This window comes from Xylona heveae (assembly GCF_001619985.1).
Source record: "Xylona heveae TC161 unplaced genomic scaffold L228scaffold_1, whole genome shotgun sequence".
NCBI lineage: Eukaryota > Fungi > Ascomycota > Xylonomycetes > Xylonales > Xylonaceae > Xylona > Xylona heveae.
Genome location: NW_017264193.1, coordinates 3,001,798 through 3,021,462, shown reverse-complemented (window position 1 = coordinate 3,021,462; position 19,665 = coordinate 3,001,798). Strand labels below are relative to the sequence as shown.

At 48.1% G+C, this 19,665-nt stretch overlaps 4 protein-coding genes across 4 annotated transcripts; 1 reads left to right on the top strand and 3 right to left on the bottom strand.

Annotated features, from left to right (window-relative positions):
• Positions 1 to 203: 203 nt before the first annotated feature.
• On the bottom strand, positions 204 to 7,009 carry L228DRAFT_21147 (phosphatidylinositol 4-kinase). The gene is made up of 13 exons (XM_018329897.1): positions 6,907 to 7,009; positions 6,678 to 6,849; positions 5,012 to 6,622; positions 3,876 to 4,955; positions 3,716 to 3,824; positions 3,523 to 3,663; positions 3,081 to 3,450; positions 2,659 to 3,030; positions 2,354 to 2,609; positions 2,096 to 2,302; positions 1,756 to 2,043; positions 897 to 1,701; positions 204 to 846 (listed from the first exon to the last, which is right to left on the bottom strand). The coding sequence occupies exons 1-13, from the start codon at positions 6,915 to 6,917 to the stop codon at positions 461 to 463; spliced, it is 5,808 nt and encodes a 1,935-aa protein (XP_018192448.1). The 5' UTR covers positions 6,918 to 7,009; the 3' UTR covers positions 204 to 460.
• An 862-nt stretch (positions 7,010 to 7,871) lies between these two features.
• Positions 7,872 to 13,513, top strand: L228DRAFT_252180 (cytochrome P450; the record flags this gene model as incomplete). Its single annotated transcript, XM_018333671.1, has 12 exons — positions 7,872 to 7,913; positions 7,967 to 8,170; positions 8,219 to 8,549; positions 8,603 to 9,195; positions 9,254 to 9,384; positions 9,452 to 9,453; positions 9,511 to 10,095; positions 10,729 to 10,780; positions 11,690 to 11,939; positions 12,006 to 12,203; positions 12,280 to 13,353; positions 13,448 to 13,513. The coding sequence occupies 12 exons, from the start codon at positions 7,872 to 7,874 to the stop codon at positions 13,511 to 13,513; spliced, it is 3,528 nt and encodes a 1,175-aa protein (XP_018192447.1).
• Positions 13,514 to 13,832: 319 nt separating this feature from the next.
• Positions 13,833 to 17,657, bottom strand: L228DRAFT_21079 (hypothetical protein). The gene is made up of 5 exons (XM_018329866.1): positions 17,430 to 17,657; positions 16,005 to 16,950; positions 15,650 to 15,947; positions 15,456 to 15,599; positions 13,833 to 15,401 (listed from the first exon to the last, which is right to left on the bottom strand). The coding sequence occupies exons 1-5, from the start codon at positions 17,493 to 17,495 to the stop codon at positions 14,237 to 14,239; spliced, it is 2,619 nt and encodes an 872-aa protein (XP_018192446.1). The 5' UTR covers positions 17,496 to 17,657; the 3' UTR covers positions 13,833 to 14,236.
• Positions 17,658 to 17,905: 248 nt separating this feature from the next.
• L228DRAFT_243427 (hypothetical protein) lies at positions 17,906 to 19,624 on the bottom strand. The gene is made up of 2 exons (XM_018331687.1): positions 18,759 to 19,624; positions 17,906 to 18,617 (listed from the first exon to the last, which is right to left on the bottom strand). The coding sequence occupies exons 1-2, from the start codon at positions 19,576 to 19,578 to the stop codon at positions 18,223 to 18,225; spliced, it is 1,215 nt and encodes a 404-aa protein (XP_018192445.1). The 5' UTR covers positions 19,579 to 19,624; the 3' UTR covers positions 17,906 to 18,222.
• Between the last annotated feature and the right edge of the window lie 41 nt (positions 19,625 to 19,665).

Genomic DNA, 19,665 nt, shown 5'->3' with positions numbered 1-19,665 from the left:
TGCGCCTTGATTAAGATGTTGTACCTCTTCAGAAATTCGGTCCGAATGACAGCAAAATTCAAGAGGACAAGGCCGAATCAAAACTCGCGAATTCACTTTTCTTACTCATACGGGTCAATTGACTCCGATCATGCCGAGAGTTGCACCCACTGAGTCTCATATTTACAAAGTGAACTATCAATATTTAATGTCGTGCTCAAACGCTGGGCAGTTGAATCTTTCCCCACTCGAATTTATACTTCTATTTCGATTTCTGTGTCTCATGTGATCTATAGCTGTATTGTGGGGGACATCTGTAGTCTTGACCGGCTGACCTGCCTCCAGAAATCCCATGACCTATAGGGCGTTCGCATCGCCAGGAGACAGTTGCTCTGCTGCGCTTTAGAATCGGCGTAAACATCTTTAAATAAACATGTTTGGGAGCCATCTGAATAAGGGTATAAATAACGAAGATTGCTGATTAGTACGGAATCCCATTTGTAAGGAGCTGGAACTGGTCGTAGCCACGGGTCGAGTAGCTGCTGTAACTCTTCTTGATGAGATCTCGCATGAATTCTGCAGCTTCCCGCTCACTCTTCTCGACCACGAATCTTTCTTTGAAATGCTGGATAGTCTCAGGCTTGAAGCAAGGAAGCCCGCTGTCCAACATGAGGATAACAAGGTGAGCAAGTTTGTCAGTAAAAGGACGAGAAGCCAAAAATGCTTTGATGCACAGCTCTTCGAACCACCGGTATGCCTGAGACTCGGTAGAGCCGCCCATAACGGCCACCATTTCTGAAGTCAATTTGAATGGGGCGCGTTCAAATCTGATGCCACCAGGGGCGATATCGAAGCAAAAACCAAAGTCTGATTGTCAGGTTAGTGTATGTTGAATCTTTGCTGTGTCTTGAACATACCAATGTGCAAGATGTGTCCGGCATCGTCTACCATAATGTTGCCATTATGACGATCTTTGAATTGAAGTAGATATGAGATCACTGAGTACGCGGCCATACTCTTGACAAAGTTTTTCCGCGCTTCTTGAAATCGAATGGAGTCAGGGCCACCGTACTTGGAGACAAAATAGTCGTAGAGCCCATTGACAGCTTCTCTCCCAAGCATATCCCTGGAGATCGAATTGGGCAATACATCAATCACGCCACAACCCGGCGCAGTTGCTGTCACTCGATATGGGAACACAAAGACGTCAAGACCAACGCTATTGAATATGCCTCGAAAGGTCGCAATCATTTGGAGAGCTAGAATATCTTGACGACAGTCGTCTCCCACTTTGAAGATTGCAGATTGCCATATTTCAAAGGTGTCCTGCTCCGATGGTCTATTGTGTTTGCCGTCTTCTATGAGTACATCGGCGGTCTCGAGGTGGCTCTTATTCTTTCTGATCCGAAACGTTGCCATGAACGGGGCTTTTGCATGGCTTTGCAAAGGCTTTCCTGATTTTCGGTCAATCCCGACCACAGCACCGTCCGGGTTACTAGGAAGATACACTCCCACTTCCACTTTAATTTTTCGGAGCTCCTCTTCAATCTTTTGCTTCTTTTCAGGCTTAGGGCGCTTAATATACGGCCTCAGCTTCCCCGAAATGTCAGTCACTTCGTTGAAAAATGAAAATTCCCGCTCGTAGAAGTCTTTGTCGTCGCCAGAAAAACTAGCTATTAACTTCTCCATAACCGTGTCGAGTGTCGGCTTTAACGGATCGGGCTAGACATGGTAATGAGCATGTCAACAGAATGACAGAAGGGTTTTTGCGCTTACTATTTGAGAGTCCTCATCTTTGTAGGCGTTTGCCATCATGTTCCAGATGATCTGATGGGCAAATAGTTGGGAAAACTTTGCAGTCTCAAGGATATATCTTTCGACGTATCCAAGAATATCGTAGCGGAGTGTTTGCACGATTTGCGGGACGTAGAAAAATGTTACGTCGACAGAATGGCTCTCAAGAGCCCTCATGGCATACTGTAGTACATATGGGTGATTTGCATAGGCTGGTAAGAAGTACGTCACAGCAGCGATTGGATTCACCGGCGCCCAATAAAGCAAATACTACTTCCAATTTAGCACTACCACCTTAGATTGCCCAGTCTTCAGCACTCACCTTTAGCTGAAAAGAGACATCAGTCGGAAGAGATGACCCAAGAAGAAGTTGAAGAGCGTCCGCCTCGTCAAGGGCTCTCTCGGGGAAATTGAGTAATAACCATCGAGCGTTGTTGGTCAACTTTGGGAACGAAAAACGATTGACCAACTGCAGCACTAATGCAGTGCTCTCAGACCAGGCGGTCTTAAGCAGCGGTGTGATGGTATTCTAGATCCTTAGCAACATTTCCTTTCCCGACATTGATTGAGGAAGACTTACTTCAGCTGGTGCTTTGGCGGGATTTCGGGATGAGAAGTAATGCCTACGTTCATGATCCAACGGGAAGAGCCAGACTATGAGGCGCGTCTGCTCATTGTCTAAAAGGATCTCTAGCAGCTCTTGCTTGGACTGCAGAGACTTTAAGCTGAGACTAGTTCCCGAGGGTAGGTGGACAACATTGCGCAAGGCTGCTTCTACATCTGCTAGAAGATGAGTCTCGGCCTTTATCTGAAGCCTGTTACCGCCGAATGACCAACTGGTTATAAATTAGCTTCTGCTGGCTGGATTCTACATGATATTCCTACCTTGAGGGATGGGAAAACCATCTGAGAGCTGCGCAAAGAATTTGATCCTTCAATCTCCACTGCTCGGCTGCATCAAGCCCATTAGTATGACGGAGAATGCCCAAGGCAAAAAGTATGATCTGAAAATGCATTTCCCGAGCGAGAGGATGGTTGGTAGCATGTACGATGCCATTCAAAGTGACTCTGACAATGCGATGAAATATCCTTCTGATCTGAGGACTTCCAAGCCTATTGGCGTTGAAATGACTAGCAAGGAATTGCAGCACGCGAAAATGTGGTGCGATGATGTTATGAGCTGCCTGTTGGCGTTTTGACGTTGCTTCCCGATCCGATGGAGCGAACTCTTCTTTGATGTAAAACGGATCAAGGTGGCTAACAGACGTCAGATAGATAATCGGAGAACTCCAACACAGGCAACTTACTGGAATCGATCATTGAAAAAGCCCTGCTTCTTTCTCACACTCGCCTCCCAGCATGATGCTATCTCTGTCAGAATCCTTGGCTCCATTCGAGCATTTTCGTTGATTACTCCCATCCAGATAGAAATTCCGAGTTTGATGGATTGTTTCGAGAACAACAGGAATGGGATGTTGACAAGGTAGTGCACAACAGCGCTCTGGTCATCTTTAGTATTGCAAAGGACAGCAGCGGCTCGTCTCAATGCATCACGAAGCTCGCCAATAGAGACAAATTTTCCGTCTGTAATCCGCGTCTGAATGCCTGCAAGCAGAGATACAGCGTCTTCAAGGCCTTTCCCGTGACCGTGGTGACTCACGATACCGCCTTGCCGATCTACCCATGTTTGTTAGTTAAGACGTGCCTCATTAAAGCAAAAGCTTTTGTTAGGGCCAAGGAAGGACTGACCTCGTTGAATGAACTTGAGCCATTCTGCGTCATGGCCCTGAAGCGGCTCTGCGTATCTGTATTCCTGCCTAGACGTATACTGAGAAATGAAGTCAGAAGCCGTGTTGATGTTCCAATCTTCGCCGTCTCGATCGATTGCCCCTTTGACCATTAGCAAAACATAGCCCCTCTAAATCTAGTCGAAAAAACGTACCCAATCTCTGATCGGCTGTCGGAAGGGCAGAGCCCATCTCAGCGGCAAATGATCTACCTAGAGAGATATGGCCGTACGCCCCATCATCATCATATTCAGAGAGATAGCTCTATTTCAACTGTCAATGTTTAGATCGCGAAATTAGAAGGTACGAACTTACCTGCAGTAATCCTTTCACATCTAACGGCGCGATGTTGATCACTCTCATGACCCACGACTTCGCCCGCTTATATAAATGATTTAGCGTCGACCTTCTGAGAGAATAGTTGTCCGAGAGCTCCACCGCAACATTCCCTTTGGCTGAGGAGAAGTGAGAACGCCATTCGTACTCCTCTGTTTCCGCATCGAGGCAGCTATACCACATGATCGAAAGCAATTCCAGGAGCGAAAAAAGAGAGGATCTCTGGCAGAGGGCTGAAGGGGCTTCGTGTATTATTCGGTCAACGCACGACAGCGCCACTTGCTGCACCTTTTCCATACGATGACAGCAACCAACTAGGAAATCCGCGAGCTGCTTTGCAATAAACGGCGCAGCTAGCTCCTGTCGATTACCAGCTAGAGCTTTGGAGAGATAGATGCCTAAGACGTCTTCAACAATCGCAGCCATGCACGCGCCCATTGGCCCGGACTTGAGTGCGGGGTCGAGGAAATACATGAGGAGCTGGGAACAGCTTCCAGAATTGGCTCTGAGAGTCTCGACCAGATGTGCAGATCTCAGAAAGATAAGTTCGGGATAGGTTAAATTTTTGATATCTGCTTCTCGGCTTGGCAATAAAGCAGCGAGATCTCGCCTTTGCTCCGTTGTGCGGCGGATATCCATGCCACGTCTTAGGACAGTATTGAGCTCTATATCACTGTCCAGCTGATCTGCTCGCTCCTGTGCAACAAGCGGCCCAGTATGAGCAGCTATGGCTTGAAGATTTTTAAAAAATTCTTTGCCGAGATTTGATGTGAGATTAAATCCGTGGACAACAATATTGAACCATGCCTCTCGGAAAAGCCCTAGAACTTCTGCACCAACGGACTCCTTATAAGTTGGGTAGGTAGAGACTAAGAGAGATAGTGGCTGAAGTAGTTGAGAAATCTCTCTCGCAGCAAGCTCAGCATCTCCATGACGAGAACTTCCGGTGTGTACATCGCCTTTACTAACTATTTCGTCGAGCAGATCACGAAGATATGGCTCGAAAAACTGAGACTCTACTTCGATTGTAGTAGAGAGATAGCTTCTCGCATTTAATATCTGCAACAATTCTTAAGTTATTGTCCAAATTTGCTTAAGGCGATCCGCATACTTACAGCGTTTGAAATGGGAAGGTTTCCTTGAACAATGCTGTCATGACTCAACTTCGATATCAATTTGAGAAAAGAGCGGAACTCTAAAGCCCCACAACTCACGGCTAGCCTCGCGGCCTCCGTAATAATCCGGGCGTCCACAGTTGAGTCCACTTTCCCGATCTTTTGAATCAGCATCGACTGTGCCAGAGCAGTAATTTTGTCGTCTTTGCAGCTATTTGCAATTTCTACTATGGCATGTACGACATTGCCATATACCGCAATGACGTCGTCATCAGTATGGCTCGTGAGCGAAATGGAACTGCCAGCAGCTTGTTGTGTGTATGGCATATCGAGATTTGTTCTCGATACCCCATTTACCATAGCGGGTTTGTTGAGATTGAGGTCAGCATTTCTGCTTGAACTAAGGACATTCCCTAAGGAATAGAGCGTAGTGATCACCGAATCATGCGAAACCAGCTGCAATATTGATGCAAGACAAGCAGCGGCCACCGTGACTGTCTCTTCTGTCGCTGCCCCTTGAACTAGGAAACGCGGTAAGGAGCGGGTAGCACTAGCAGTAACCAAAGGGAAACGCTTTGCAAGAATTGTGAGACATTTGAGAACAACACTTGCGAGCGTCTCATTCGCCATCTGAATCGGATCAGCCATGGTGTTCTCCAGCCACCCTAGGAGGGTCTCGAGTTCAACGCTCTCACTATCGAGTACGAGACAAATGGTAAGATTGGTCAGAGCACTTGATTTGACGGCACAAGCAAGCCGCTGTTGCCATGCTGATCCAAGCTGGAGATAATCCGAATTATCTTCCAGAAGTTGCATTTCGTCTAGGGCTATGTCGGCTAGCAAAGTTGCCTTGTTCTTGCTGATTAATGCTTGGTCTTTTAGAGAAAATCCTTTATCAGACAGAAGTATATCCAACACATTGCTGGTGCGAAGCACCCGAGGCTCTGCGACTGCTAGAGAGGCGTGAGACATCGTAAATCTCATGAACGACCATTGAAGAATCATTGCTCCTAACGGCCTTCCGATAGCTGCATAGTGCCGCAAATTACGTCTCCAATCTCGCACGCCGGGAACGGCTGAATGAGAGGTCCGAATAATTGACAGCGCTCTCTCCAGGGAGACCATGAACTTTCCAGACAAGATGGCCCGGAAGGCCTCTATCAAATCAATTCTTTCTTCAGTCAACCAGAACGAGGCGTTTGCGGCAGCAGCATCAAGAAATCCTAGTATTGAGACGGCGAGAATGACGATTTCGAGAGCTTGCGATCCATCGGCTGCACTATCCGCATCTGCACTATTTTTCTCCGATACCAGTGACTCAGCCAAATCGGTGCATTTTTCAAGGAAAGACTGTATTCTCGCGTGGACCAAATCACGTAGCGATTCATGACCGGCACCAATAGATAGAAGAGCTGAAGTGAGGCGGAACGCCAACGCCTCCCAAGGAGACGGTTCAATATCACGGAGAAACGGTGACGGAGAGATAGCTTGAGCCTGACAATCAAGGAAGTATGGCGAGAGTTGGAGCAAGAGCCGTTCAGCCTGCTCCTTCTTCCTCAGAAAGGGTGCCGCATTGCAAAGAGAGAGGAGCACATCAAGCTCTTGCACTCTCTGTTGAAAGTATTAGCTGGTATTTGAGAGCAGGGAATGGGAATGGGGGTTTTACCATCGGCACTTTCGAAACAGATGTCTCTGAAGTGGAGCCATTGGCCCTTTCTTCCACCAAACCGCATGATTTTTGCAGTCTCTTCAGGTCGGAAGCAGTCGACGCTGTTGGCGCTGTGGCAGAGAGTAGCACGAGCTTCTGCAGCGCGGCCCTCCTGATCAGATAGGAAGAGCTTCGATATCATCAGCCTGTATGCAAGCAAAACCAACAGACATGGTAGGGTCATTACGGGTCATTCATCGTCTCCACTGCGTCCCGACGCTCCTGCACAGGTATCTCTACTGCTTCATTAATCACGACAGACGTGCGATTCCAAACTTCAGGGTCCAGGTTGGCGACTACAGGATGTCGGTTCCTAGGCGAACCGAAACCGCGCCGCGATGACGGAGGGAATAATAGCCGTTGTACGAAGTAGTCGCGCTAATAAATTACCTATAAGGTCTGTTGGCTCTCCTGTTCTCCAGGAGCGAGGAGGAACTACAGTACTACAGCTCGTATAGTGTACTTGGGGTACTCGTACTGTAGACTACCTAAGGTAAAAAGGCTCTGCTAAAAGGCATCTAACTGTACTACGAATGTCTCCAAACTTCAAAGCAGTCATCGGAAAGCGAAGCAATCAATCTGAAGAGAAAGGCTAAATTTTGAAAGGAAGTGCAGAATAGCTCTTATGAATGGCTAAAATTCGACCAATGGAAAATCTATTTATCATGAAAGGCAATTGTGAGAGAACACAACTAGTTACATTTCTCTGCTCTCGGACGTGCCGCAGTACAGTCCTCGGTAGGTACCTTTGTTAAGCCTGGGGGATCCCTTGGATGAGCACCTGGTACTTTAAAGAGACTCGCGTCGAGTAACTTTACGATTTCAGTTAGTTCCCCTTACGGCATACAACGTACCGCCTATAGCGACTCGACCGAGAGCTTTGGCCGAAGCACCTCCAAGACCATGAGGACGCTGTGATGGACCTGGCGTGATAACGCATGGAGGCGCTTGAAATCTGTATCCCTATTACCACCTCTTAATTTGCTGCGCTAGAAGCCACAATACGACTGCAACTTGTTTCGTTCTTTTCATCCTGGCCAAGGGAAGATTTCTCAACGAACTGTTCAGGGTCACTGCAACGTAGAAGGCAATCTACAAGCCGTGCGAGTTCTTGTCGATCGGACTACGCTGCGCGCTTGTGCCGTTAGCAACATGGGACCGTCCTCCGAAAAGAGTCAATTGAAACGTGGCAGGGTGGGTTTTCTCTCTTGTCCATGTGCGCCGTCTGCTGACTGATTTGGTTGCAGCATTCGACCGAAGAACCTGATCCAGAACTAAAGAAACCCCGTCGATCTGAACGGAACCAAAATCACAATGAGACCACTCCAATTGCTCATAAATCCCATCTGCCATCTCCTGTGACCCACCATGAGACCAGCAGCACCGTCGGAGACCGTCGCGATCATGTAAAGGAGATTTCAAAAGAAGCTACACTTACACCTCCGGACAGCGTCAGTCAACCGCGGCCTCGCTCATCAGGCACTTTTACGTCGTCTCAGCAGCCTGGCTCTCCGCCCTCTGATACACAGGTCTTATCTCAATTTATATATCCACCGCGGGCAGCTTCCGCTGAAGTTGAAGACGAGGATGCCGAGGGCGTTTGGGGCTACCTAATCCCTCTCGACGCTAATTGTGGTGATGTCCTAGTACTGCAGAGCCGGACTGCATGCCCAAAGCCTGTCGAGAACTCCGGCTTTGGCCGCGGGGCCGGAGAGCGGTCAAGAGGAGCTGGTCGGAATTACAACCAAGAAGAAAAGCAGTTTGAAGAAGAGAAGAGAGAACATGGCCCAGTCGCGAGCGGTTATCTCATTGGACGGCACCCGGAATGTGGTAAGTGCAGCGGTTTTGCTCTGCATGGATTTTCTTCTAATTGGCAAACGTAGATCGTGTCATCTCCCACGAATCCGTCTCGAATCGCCACTGCTTGATATTTCGAGAAAACAAACATGGTGGAGCCGTTGCCATTCTGGAAGATCTTTCCAGCAACGGAACCTTTGTCAACGAGGCTCTTGTGGGCAGAAACAAGAGAAGGGAACTCGAAGAAGGTGACGAGATCTCGATTCTTGGAGAAGCGCGTTTTATTTTCCGTTATTCGAGGAATCGGAATACCAATGCGTTTCGACAGAAATACACTATTGTGGAGCAGCTGGGCAAAGGCCATTTCGCCATTGTCTATTTATGTGTTGAAAAAGAGACTGGTCACCGATATGCAGTAAAGAAATTTGAGAAGCGTCCCGGACAGGCAGAGAAAACAAAGACCGAGGGATTACATCAAGAGATTGCGGTGTTGATGAGCGTCAGCCACCCAAATATGTTATGTCTGAAAGACACATTTGACGAAGATGACGGTGTTTATCTCGTTGTCGAGCTTGCTCCGGAAGGAGAGCTCTTCAACTGGATTGTTATGAGACAAAAGTTCACTGAACCGGAGACCCGGAAAGTTTTTATACAGTTATTCCAGGGCGTCAAGTATCTGGTGAGCTATTTCGATATCTGTCGAGCAATCTCGACTTTGTTTTAATACTAGATTGCAGCACGAACGTAATATCGTCCATCGGGATATCAAGCCAGAAAACATTCTGGTGGTAGACAAGAATCTCACAGTCAAGCTCGCAGACTTTGGTTTGTCCAAGATTATAGGAGAGGAATCCTTCACTACTACACTGTAAGCTCTCTTGCTTTACTCCTTTTAAGACTGCTCGACTGACAATTCGAAGTTGCGGAACACCCAGCTGTGAGATCAACAAGCCTCGGTAATTTGCAGCGTATCGTTGGCTAACATGTACAATAGATGTTGCGCCCGAGATCCTTGAACAATCCAATCATCGAAAATACACAAAAGCCGTCGATGTTTGGTCGTTGGGCGTTGTTCTCTACATTTGTCTTTGTGGATTCCCTCCGTTCTCGGATGAGCTTTACACTTCGGAGAACCCTTATACCTTGGCTCAGCAGATTAAAATGGGGCGTTTCGATTATCCTTCGCCTTACTGGGATTCAGTCGGCGATCCTGCCCTAGACCTCATCGATCGAATGCTTACCGTGGACGTTGAGAAACGGTACACCATTGAGGATTGTCTTGCACATCCCTGGATTACTGAAAAGGATGTCAACCCACATGACAGCACCGACGGTCTCACTGGTGCTCTTGACGGTCTAGACTTTTCCAAACGGAAAGTAGAACGTCAGCGTACGCTGCTCAGCAACCTTAATGATGTCAAGGTTTCTCGTGTCATTCAGATTCAAACAAACAAGTCACCTATCAAAGTGTACGAAAAGAATCCCAACACGCAGAATGGTGAAATTCACGCACCCAAGGAGGGTCCAGCTGTGCCGAAAGCAGACCCCACTACCAAGGAGGAAGCTCCGGCAGCGCATCGTGACCCCAAGGAATTCATGGAGCTCGGCGGCAAGGGAGATCAAGCACTCTTTGGAGATGATACTGGAAGCCGCTACGAGCGCTGACCGAGGACCACGTCCATCTCATGCGTCAATCTCGAGCCCACCCTCGAGCAGGAGTTTCGGTGTGAGTGATCTTGATCGGGGTTCGTGGAGGAAAGAACTAAGCAGTGCGGAATCGTTCATCTCCCACGACCTTTACAATCAAGCGGCAAGTCATGGGAGGATTTCAATTAGTATGGCCTACTTTGGAGTTTTGCAATGCTAAAAACGAAGCTTAAACACCTGGATACCAAGATTTTATTGTTTCTCGGCCTCTGTATGAATTCCCAATGTTCATCCACCGAGAAGCTGCGACAGCGATCCCCACAGAACAGGTTGGACTTACGTTTTATATGGGGTACTGCACGGCAAAAAGCATAGAGACAATCTTTCATGGCCAAATTCTGTTGAATGTTTCATGATATCTACGGGCGTTTCCACTTACAGAATAGTTCTTTGAATATCTTGAAAACTTGGTATATGGCATGTAATATTTTTGCGATAGCTCCATCTCAAATACTTTTGACTATTGTGCCACCAGATGAATCCTTCTGATTACACATCATCCAAGACAAGAACGTGTTTGAAATTGCGAGTTTTGGATTTTCCGGTCCGAGGCGCAAGTCACGAGTTTAACTTACGATTCGCATGGTGCGAAATTAGCTGGGCTCTCCGATATGCTCTCACCGCCCGAGCAGCACAAATCATGCGACGCCTGAACGATAATTAGTAATCGTTGCACGTCAGAGGGTCTTGTTTATGGCTGTTAGACTAGTTCGCAATGACGGATCTGCCGCAGCAGAAGCCAAGAAACAAAGCGGTGAGGAGAGATGGCACGAGGCCCCTGCGAGTGAGCAAATTGCCGTCGCTTCAAGGGAGTTCGAGCACACTAGAATCAGGAACGAAAAGAGTCTCTGGAGAGACCTATCCTACTTGGATACGTTTGATTAACTTCGATTGTGAAATGGGAGAAAGAGTATTGGAGGTTACGTCTTCGTGGGGTCAAGGGCCTAGCGCTCCCCCAGTAAAAAGTTCCTGCGCTAGACTGCCACTCGTACGAGCCGGGATTTGCCTGTCCGAACCTTTTCCTCGCCCATCAAACTTGGATGGTGCCACGAGGTTACTGTACTGAAACAGTAAGTAGATTGTAGCGGGCATTTCATATTAATTGGCGAGAACAAGGTTATTTGAGTACTCGAAAAAAGGTACCGAGAGAAGGAGTACGTAGCCTAATGGCGTGTGCCCTTCTTATCGTTTCATTTCACGTTCAGGAACCGCATCGCTAAAGAAAATCCACCCGCTTTCCGTCTTGTCGACAACAACCACGGCGAAGGGGTTAACATCACCGGAATCAGTCTGACGATACCAGGACTTGAATGCTGGTACACTGAAACCTGAATTGCTGTTCAGGACATTCCTTTTCCCCAATCTTTATTCTTATTTTCGTTGAAATTACACCTCCTCTTGTCCTACGCGGCGCATTTATTTCTACGGGTTCAAGCCGAGTAAAGCATCTTTACAATCCCACCAAGCACCATGGGTGTCTTCGCTGGCATTGCTGGCCCTCTTGCCAATCATCTGGCACAGGCGTCGACGCCTGTATTGGTGGCCGCGGGCGCATCTGCCTTCATCGTTCTCTCAATCGTGCTCAATGTTCTCAACCAACTGCTCTTCAAGGATCCTAATACGCCGCCGCTGGTCTTCCACTGGATCCCTTTCATTGGCAGCACCGTGACCTATGGCATGGAACCTATCAAGTTCTTCCAGTCAAACCGTGCAAAGGTTGGTAATGACTTCGAAATTCTTACGCCAAGAACACATTGAACTGACCATACCCTCCGTCTCTAGTATGGCGATGTTTTCACCTTCGTCCTCCTGGGCAAGAAGACGACAGTCTGCCTTGGCCGACAGGGCAACGATCTTGTCCTGAACGGCAAGCTCAAGGACGTCAACGCCGAGGAGATTTATAGCCCCTTGACTACGCCTGTCTTTGGCAAGGATGTTGTATACGACTGCCCGAACTCCAGACTCCTTGAGCAGAAGAAGGTATGCTTGAACCCAACACACCCAAAATTTTAAGAAACGAAGACTTGCTCATTATCTTTGCTTTTTACCTTTACAGTTTGTCAAGTTCGGACTCACAACAGAGGCTTTCCGCTCCTACGTACCGCTCATCGTGAACGAAGTCGTCGAATACGTCAACCGTTCCCCACAATTCCAAGGCAACAAGGGAACTTGCGATGTCTCCCGAACCATGGCTGAAATTACCATCTACACCGCATCTCGTTCGCTGCAAGGCAAGGAAGTGCGAGACCGATTCGATTCTAGCTTCGCAGACCTGTACCACGATTTGGACATGGGCTTCACACCCATCAACTTTATGCTTCCGTGGGCCCCTCTCCCTCGAAACCGCAAGCGAGACGCGGCGCACCACAAGATCTCAACCACGTACATGGAAATCATCAAGGCTCGCCGCGAAGCGCTCAAGGACGGCGGCAAGCCCGACTCGGAAGACATGATCTGGAACCTGATGGGATCTGTGTACAAGGACGGCACTCCTCTGCCAGACTACCAGATTGCTCACATGATGATTGCTCTCCTGATGGCCGGCCAACACTCGTCTTCGACCAGCAGTGCCTGGATCGTCTTGAACTTGGCCACCCGTCCTGAAATCATTGAGGAGCTCTACCAGGAGCAGATCAACGTTCTTGGCGCCGACCTGCCGGACCTCACGTACGAGAATCTGCAGACACTGCCCCTGAACGCGCAGGTCATCAAGGAGACCTTGCGTCTGCACTCGCCCATCCACTCCATCATGCGCAAAGTCAAGTCGCCCCTGCACGTCGAAGGCACGCCCTACACGATCCCGACATCGCACTCTGTCATTGCCTCCCCCGGCATCTCCGCCCGCGACGCCGAACACTTCCCCAACCCCGAAACCTGGGAACCCCACCGCTGGGACCCCAAGGAGGGCGACTCCAAGCCCGAGGAGGAAGAGGAAACCGAAGACTACGGATACGGCCTCGTCTCCAAGGGCGCAAAGAGCCCTTACTTGCCCTTTGGCGCCGGCCGCCATCGGTGCATTGGCGAACAGTTTGCCTATGTCCAGCTCGGCGCCATCCTTGCCACGCTTGTTCGCCTCTTTAAGCTTTCAAATCCCGACGGTGTCAAGGGCATTCCTGATACTGACTTTTCTGTACGTTTCCCCCCTGCTCCCCTTTCTCCTTTTTTTTCTTTCCTCTTGTCTTTGGTTGTATGTTTGCATATCTAATGCTTTCCCCATTTTTTAGTCCCTCTTCTCCAAGCCCGCTCATCCGGCCATCGTCCGCTGGGAAAAGCGCGGAACCAAGGCTTGATTAATTTTTTTTTTTTAAAATCTCTTGCCTTGAATTCCTTCGCTCCTACTCTTGGGGAACTTTTTCTTCCCTTATCTTCTCTTCGTCTACGGAACTGGGTAGTCCAGAATGACGACGCGACGAAGTGAAAAAACCCTTCTCTCCAGAGGTAATCTTATCAGGTGACAGTGCGTATCGTCAAAGCGAGCTGCGCATCAGCCTCATCATTATCAATCATCACCCTCTTCATTAATTCTTCTTCTTCTTCTTCTTCGTTGTTATTGTCATGTGTTCAGCGTCAGCATAGCGTGACCATCGCACTGCCCTGCGCTTGACAAAAATGATTTTTTATCATTAGAGCACTGCCTACTTTTTATCATCATCCGAAATATTGTAGCTTATAGAGACCGTATGATTTCGTTGTTTTATTTTTTGGAATTGAATTCGGATCATTCCAAACTATCTAATAATAATATAATAGTCACGAATTCATAGAATATTAGACTTTGGATAAACTTTTCTTTCATTACATTGACTCCTTCCTTTGTGCGATTAGCTTTCAAATTTGTACACGTTCAAGAGAGCCGCCAAAGAGAGCAAAGGGGTCGGCTTACAGATGTGAAGAGAAGCACAACATGCTATGAACCCGATCATCCGACTTGGTCTCCTGATTTGGACGCGCAAGCAAGAGTCTCCTACCGTGTGTCTAGTGGGCTGAGTAGCGAATATCTGCCATATTGGAGTCTAAAACTCCGGCTCCGTGTCATTAGGCCCAAAGCCTTCTACCATGTACGTCTCGAATTCGGGCAAGGAGCCCAATGCCAGTGGCATCGAGGGATCGCCCCAGAATGGATTTGCAGGAGACCGGCGTTGGTCCTGGTGCATTGGCCAGAGCTGGCTTAGATTGAGAGCATCGTTGTGGCCTTGTTGAAAAGAAGAAGGATAGTGCGTTAGGGGCACCGTTGTATTTGAGTAAGTTGGCAATGGTATTGACGAAGACGAGGTGGTCTGGGCTTCTTGAGACGGGATAGAGTGATTCGGAATAGATGAATTTGCGTCACGGTGTGGAAGGAGATCTGCAAATGAGAATGGATCTTGGTGCGCCTGGGGCGCCGCAGTGGCAACCTGTGGATTGGGGGCAAAATGTGAAGGCGGCTGTGACGAAGAAAGGTCAAAGTGAAAGCTCTGGTCATTGATGGAAGGATATGGATGCTGGAGATCCAATGGATCCATTTGCATGAGATTGTTGTTATTATTGTGGTCCTGAAACTGGTTGAAAATCTGATCATCGAGATTGTGAATATCCTGATGAAGAGACCCAGGCGGGAGAAATTGTTGCGCAAGCTGTTGGATATCGCTATTATCATTTCCCTGGTCCAACTGCGTACCCTCTTCCATGAAACCGACATTGGAAGGGACAAGAACCTCGCGGCCTTTGTCAATTGTTTCGACAAAAGCTGATTGATCCGCAATTCTTGGGCGAGATGGTAACTCGGTTTCCAATATGACGCTCTGCTGTCGTGAAGGTCGTGTGATTATATGACTTAAGCCCCAGTCGTCCATAATGTGATGAAGCACGTTCGCTGCCAATTGTGCGAGGGGAATTGCTTCAGACAGTGTCGTGAGTGTATCATACACAGCTTTGAAGAGAGGTTTGGCCTTGATCTTAACATCAGGATTCGATGAAGATGCGTTCATTAGCAAAATTACCGCGGCGCAATAAATATAGTGGACCACTTGGATTGGAACGCTAGTCTGGTCAAACAATTGCTTGTAGCGCAGCCAGAGACGTGCAAGTTGAAATGCACGGTCAGTGCTCAGTCGGAATGCGAGGGCTTTAGCTCTCTGCGATGTGGACAAGGAAAGCAAATGGGAATGAAGCGTAATATACCCCGTATGTATTGCCATTCTGTTAATGATGATCGTTAGTATGTTAAAGGTCTTTAATCTGGAGTGAACTCACCTTGCCCTAACCAGAGAGGTCATTTTGGCCAGTTCTCGAGACGAAGCCGTCTTTGGTAAGTCCTTGTCCAGTTTGACCAGTTTTGCGTGAGTTTCGAGGAGCATTTTATCCAACTCAATAGACGGCGAGCCGGACATTTTATCGCTGCACGATATATTAGAACTTGACGACAGAGGATGATGAAGACAACTCACATTCGCCTCATTTCCTTGAGCACCAACTTTCCAACTCCTTTTTCGATGCTGGAGGCTTTACAGGCAACATCTGAGTCAAAATGTGCACCATGACGAGCTCCCTGAGTATGCGGGTGTCTCAATTCTTGCACATGAATGCCTGTCATAGCAGACAAGATATATCCGAGTAAGTCATGGGTATGCGAAGCCTTCTTTAGAGTTTCCTTCTCGTCGGTCTCTGATGTTTCCGGATAAACACCTTCAAGACGTGCATCGGTTTCCTTCTCCTCCAAATTTCTCCGCAGAGTACAGGAAATTTCTAGAAACGGGGGTAAGAACAATGTTTAAAAAACCCAAATACTAGAGTGAGATATACCATGATAAATTTGACTCATCTTCCAGTCCCCGGCGGATAATTCAAGGTATTCGAGGATGACAGTTCCTTGGTAAACTCTGAAATCGTCGGATTGACGACAAAGTGACAAGACAGCCCCTTCCGCCCTCTCCTGAAACATTTGTCCTACATTCCTAACTGCAGCGGACGTCGCGCACTGCGCTCCCAGCGAACATGTCGCATTCGCGAGAAAATCATTGGCAGAGAGCCGGTGGCTATGGATGCTATCGTTTTGGCAAAGACGCAGCTTTCCAAATAGCGATCCGAAGTTTTTCTCAAACAGGTGAAGTAAATCCGCTTCGTGATTTAATATTGAGGCATCCACTGAGCCTGATGCAGCACTCCAGCCAAACTCAGATGAAGGCTCTTCCAATTCAGACGACATCTCGATGCTGGAACTGGATTGATTAGGTGGCTCGTCTGTTTTCAAGCTACCGCTGCAAGCTTTGAGCCATGCCCAAGGGCATGAACGAGGATCGGTAATGACAGCTAATGGCACCTGCTCAATCAGGGATGCAAATCCGTGGCTGCTCGATGGCAAGTCATGTTCCGCAGCTAAGCCAGTGGGCTGGACAGAGACCTGACTCTGTTCCTGAGCGGGTTGAGAATGAGATTCCTCAAGAGCCAGGGTTTCCTCGTCCTTCCAGTCATTTTCCAGACCAGAGGCGGTCCCAACGTCACTTGGCCCTTCTCTTGCCTTCAGCGTGGAGGTATGAGGGGAGATACCATGGCTCAGAGCTCCAGACTCAGCTTCAGTTCGATGATGGTGCCTAACGCCTTCGAGAACGTCTGTCAGATCTCTCAGCTGTTGTTCAAGGCTTTCCACATAGGCTCCGGAGACATGTTTCCGGCCGTCCGACTCTGGCTTGTAGTGGCAAATCTTTCCACTTCTCACACAGTTGCTACAAGCCGGTGTAGCTCCGTTGCACTTGTGAAGTTAGTTGATGCATGTCTTTTTTTGGAAGCAAAGGATAAGATCAGGACCGTGGAGTGCTGTAGAAGCAAAAGAAGGCTGGATCAGACGGTGGGTACATTGGAGAAAATGCATGGCGCAGCGAGAATGAAGACATCAATGACAGGCAATACAGAAAAGGTGTCGGCAACTGCCTACACCCAGAGGCAAATAGTATTTATATGAACAATCACGAAATGGAAGGCGCGAGGGATTTGAATTTCTCAGAAAATTAGGTTTCGAGGTGTCAAACAAAGGGTGGGAATGATATCAGCCAAATAGGAAAGCGCCAATGAGAGAAGTTGAAGTCAATGCATATTGGGAAAGTGCACCACATCAGCTGCGTCTGATGAACAGAGTGGAAGAACACCAGGTATAGTCATGACATATTGAAGCAGATTGAAGCTTCGAGTTGTTCTTCTCTTCTCTGTAGGCAAGGGAATCATTTGACTCACTCTTCGCTTGCTCCTTCGACAAGCAAGGCATGCATTGGAAGCTTTTGTACGTTCGCGTTGAGGCATGTAGACGGCGGATAGAGTCGATCATCAGAGATGACTACATGGAGTGCCAGAAGTATGAACTCAAGCAACGAGGCATTCTTTTTTGGGTTAGATAAGACACTCGGCGAATGCGAATAGAGATTATCTGGATCTTAGAGCAATTGCTTAGTATTTTACAAGGATTAAGTTAAGGGACCCTGTGAAAGCGAACGGAGGCGTGCGAAGCGTCGAGGTACAGTTGTATCTCACTTAGGCGGGGTCTTTCGCCGGATCTTAGCCAAACGAGGATACGTGCACCCGGACATGGGGGAAACACAGGCATGATTTTGGACTCGGCCAAATATGACGAAAATGCACAAGAAGTGGCAATAAGAGCCCACCAAGAAAGGCTGCTGAGCCTCGAGCAGAAAATAGCTTATTCTGCGATAATTGTTCGCAGAATTTCAAGTCAATTCGTTCTTGTAAAACGGTGGTATAGCAAGTATAGAATACACAGGGGATATTTGTAAGAAAATGCGCCATATACAGCCAGAAAATTGCCCTCTGCAAGCAATCAAGCAAATCCTACGCCTGATCATCGTGCTTCAAAATAAATAAAATGACAGATCCAGAAGAATCGCTTATTTGTATCCAGGAAACTGGGAGAACAGATACTCGAGGCAAAACAGTCCCGCCGATTGCCCTAGTTCCCTGAAAACCTCCATCTCATTACTCGTCCTGATAATGCCAAGCTATGTGCCCAGACCCTTTAGTCCTGCTGCATATGGCTTGGAAGATTCCAGGAAGCGTAGTCCTGATGAACGAATGCGCGGTCTACTAGAGGAACACTCTCCAGAACATACTGCAAGCTCTCGCCCAAGTCGTGGCTGTCACGGAGACTCATATGCTCGTCAAGAACAATGTCCACCTCGGCAATAAGCTTATCACCGGCGTGATATGCTTCCAGCCCTTGGATCTGGCGGATAGTCTTGGCAAAGCGCATCGTTAGGTAGAGCAGAATATTGCGCTCATCTGCCGTAGCTGCGGCTCCGGTCAGGTTTCGGATATGAGAGGCCGAAGTGCGGGACCAATTGATGATCACATAGAGAGAGAGAAGGATACCGCCGAGGGGGTCCAGCCACCATTGCCGGGAATAGTATCCAACTAGAGAGAGAGAAAAGAAGGATGAGTACTAGCATATCAATCAAGGCCGGAATAGCTTGATTCCAGAAAATTCGTGTCCGAATATCGAGAACCATTGAGTGGCTCTTCTTAGAATGTGATTCGGCGAAAGAGGGGACTTACCGAGCGGGAAAATAATACTAAATATGTTAAAAACCACATCAGTCATAGCATCCTGAGCCAGTGCCTGGACGCTCGAATTTTTGATGAGTCGGCAATAAAGCCAGCACGCGAATTTGATAACGACAGTGCTTGCCATAATAACGATTGAGGGAATCCCCAAATAGACAAGGGAATGGTCACCAGACGTTAATCGGCTGAGACCTTCAATGAAAATTTGAAAGAAGGAGGTGATCATGATTACGGAGAAGACGAGCACGCCGATGGGCTCCAGGCGTCTTCTGCCAACAGGATACGCGTATCTGTCTTGTCGTGCGATCATGCGGGTTGTAACCCACACAATTGCCGTGCTGAGAAAGTCCAAAGCTGCATCTACCAAACTGGCTAACACCGAGAGAGAGCTAGTAAGGACAATCACGGCTAGTTTTCCGGCCAACAAAATCGCATTGGCTACCAAATTAATATAGATCGCAACCGTTACAACTGGAGCCGAGCTGTCCGCAGCGTCGTGCTCATACGGATCGAATTGTTTTGTCGAAATTTGATGGTCCGGATCGGCTTCCAGCAAAGGCGTCTCCTCGCTAGGGACCTTGTATAATGCTTGTGGTGTCCGTTTGACTCTTGGTATTGGTGTCGATGGCGTTCCATTTGCATGTTCATCTTGGCCTGGGCTGCTGGAAGAACGACTTCTCTCGTCGTCTGCGTCCGAAGAGGCTGCGGTGGGCTCCTCAGTAATTGTCTGCGGGACAGAAACAGCAGTGTGTTGGTACTCTTGAATCAAATCGTGCGGAAGTGATGAGTCAAGAAGACGATCGATATACATGTATTGCTGAATGAGCTCGTTGTTACGCTCGTAATATTGGCGTCTGGGAGGATGTCAGAATTGAAAGCTCCTTGTAATTTGATGGGT

What these genes read in the sequence shown, in the direction of transcription:
- L228DRAFT_21147 (XM_018329897.1), bottom strand. An exon ending in ATGTGAAAGGATTACTGCAG is followed by an intron (nt 3,825 to 3,875) that starts GTAAGTTCGTAC and finishes CAGTTGAAATAG; the next exon opens with AGCTATCTCTCTGAATATGA. An exon ending in CGGACACATCTTGCACATTG is followed by an intron (nt 847 to 896) that starts GTATGTTCAAGA and finishes CCTGACAATCAG; the next exon opens with ACTTTGGTTTTTGCTTCGAT.
- L228DRAFT_21079 (XM_018329866.1), bottom strand. Translation starts at nt 17,495, where the DNA reads ATGCCTCAACGCGAACGTACAAAAGCTTCCAATGCATGCCTTGCTTGT. An exon ending in GTCGAAGGAGCAAGCGAAGA is followed by an intron (nt 16,951 to 17,429) that starts GTGAGTCAAATG and finishes TAACTTCACAAG; the next exon opens with TGCAACGGAGCTACACCGGC. An exon ending in CTCAAGGAAATGAGGCGAAT is followed by an intron (nt 15,600 to 15,649) that starts GTGAGTTGTCTT and finishes TATATCGTGCAG; the next exon opens with CGATAAAATGTCCGGCTCGC.
- L228DRAFT_243427 (XM_018331687.1), bottom strand. Translation starts at nt 19,578, where the DNA reads ATGTATATCGATCGTCTTCTTGACTCATCACTTCCGCACGATTTGATT. An exon ending in TAGTATTATTTTCCCGCTCG is followed by an intron (nt 18,618 to 18,758) that starts GTAAGTCCCCTC and finishes CTCTCTCTCTAG; the next exon opens with TTGGATACTATTCCCGGCAA.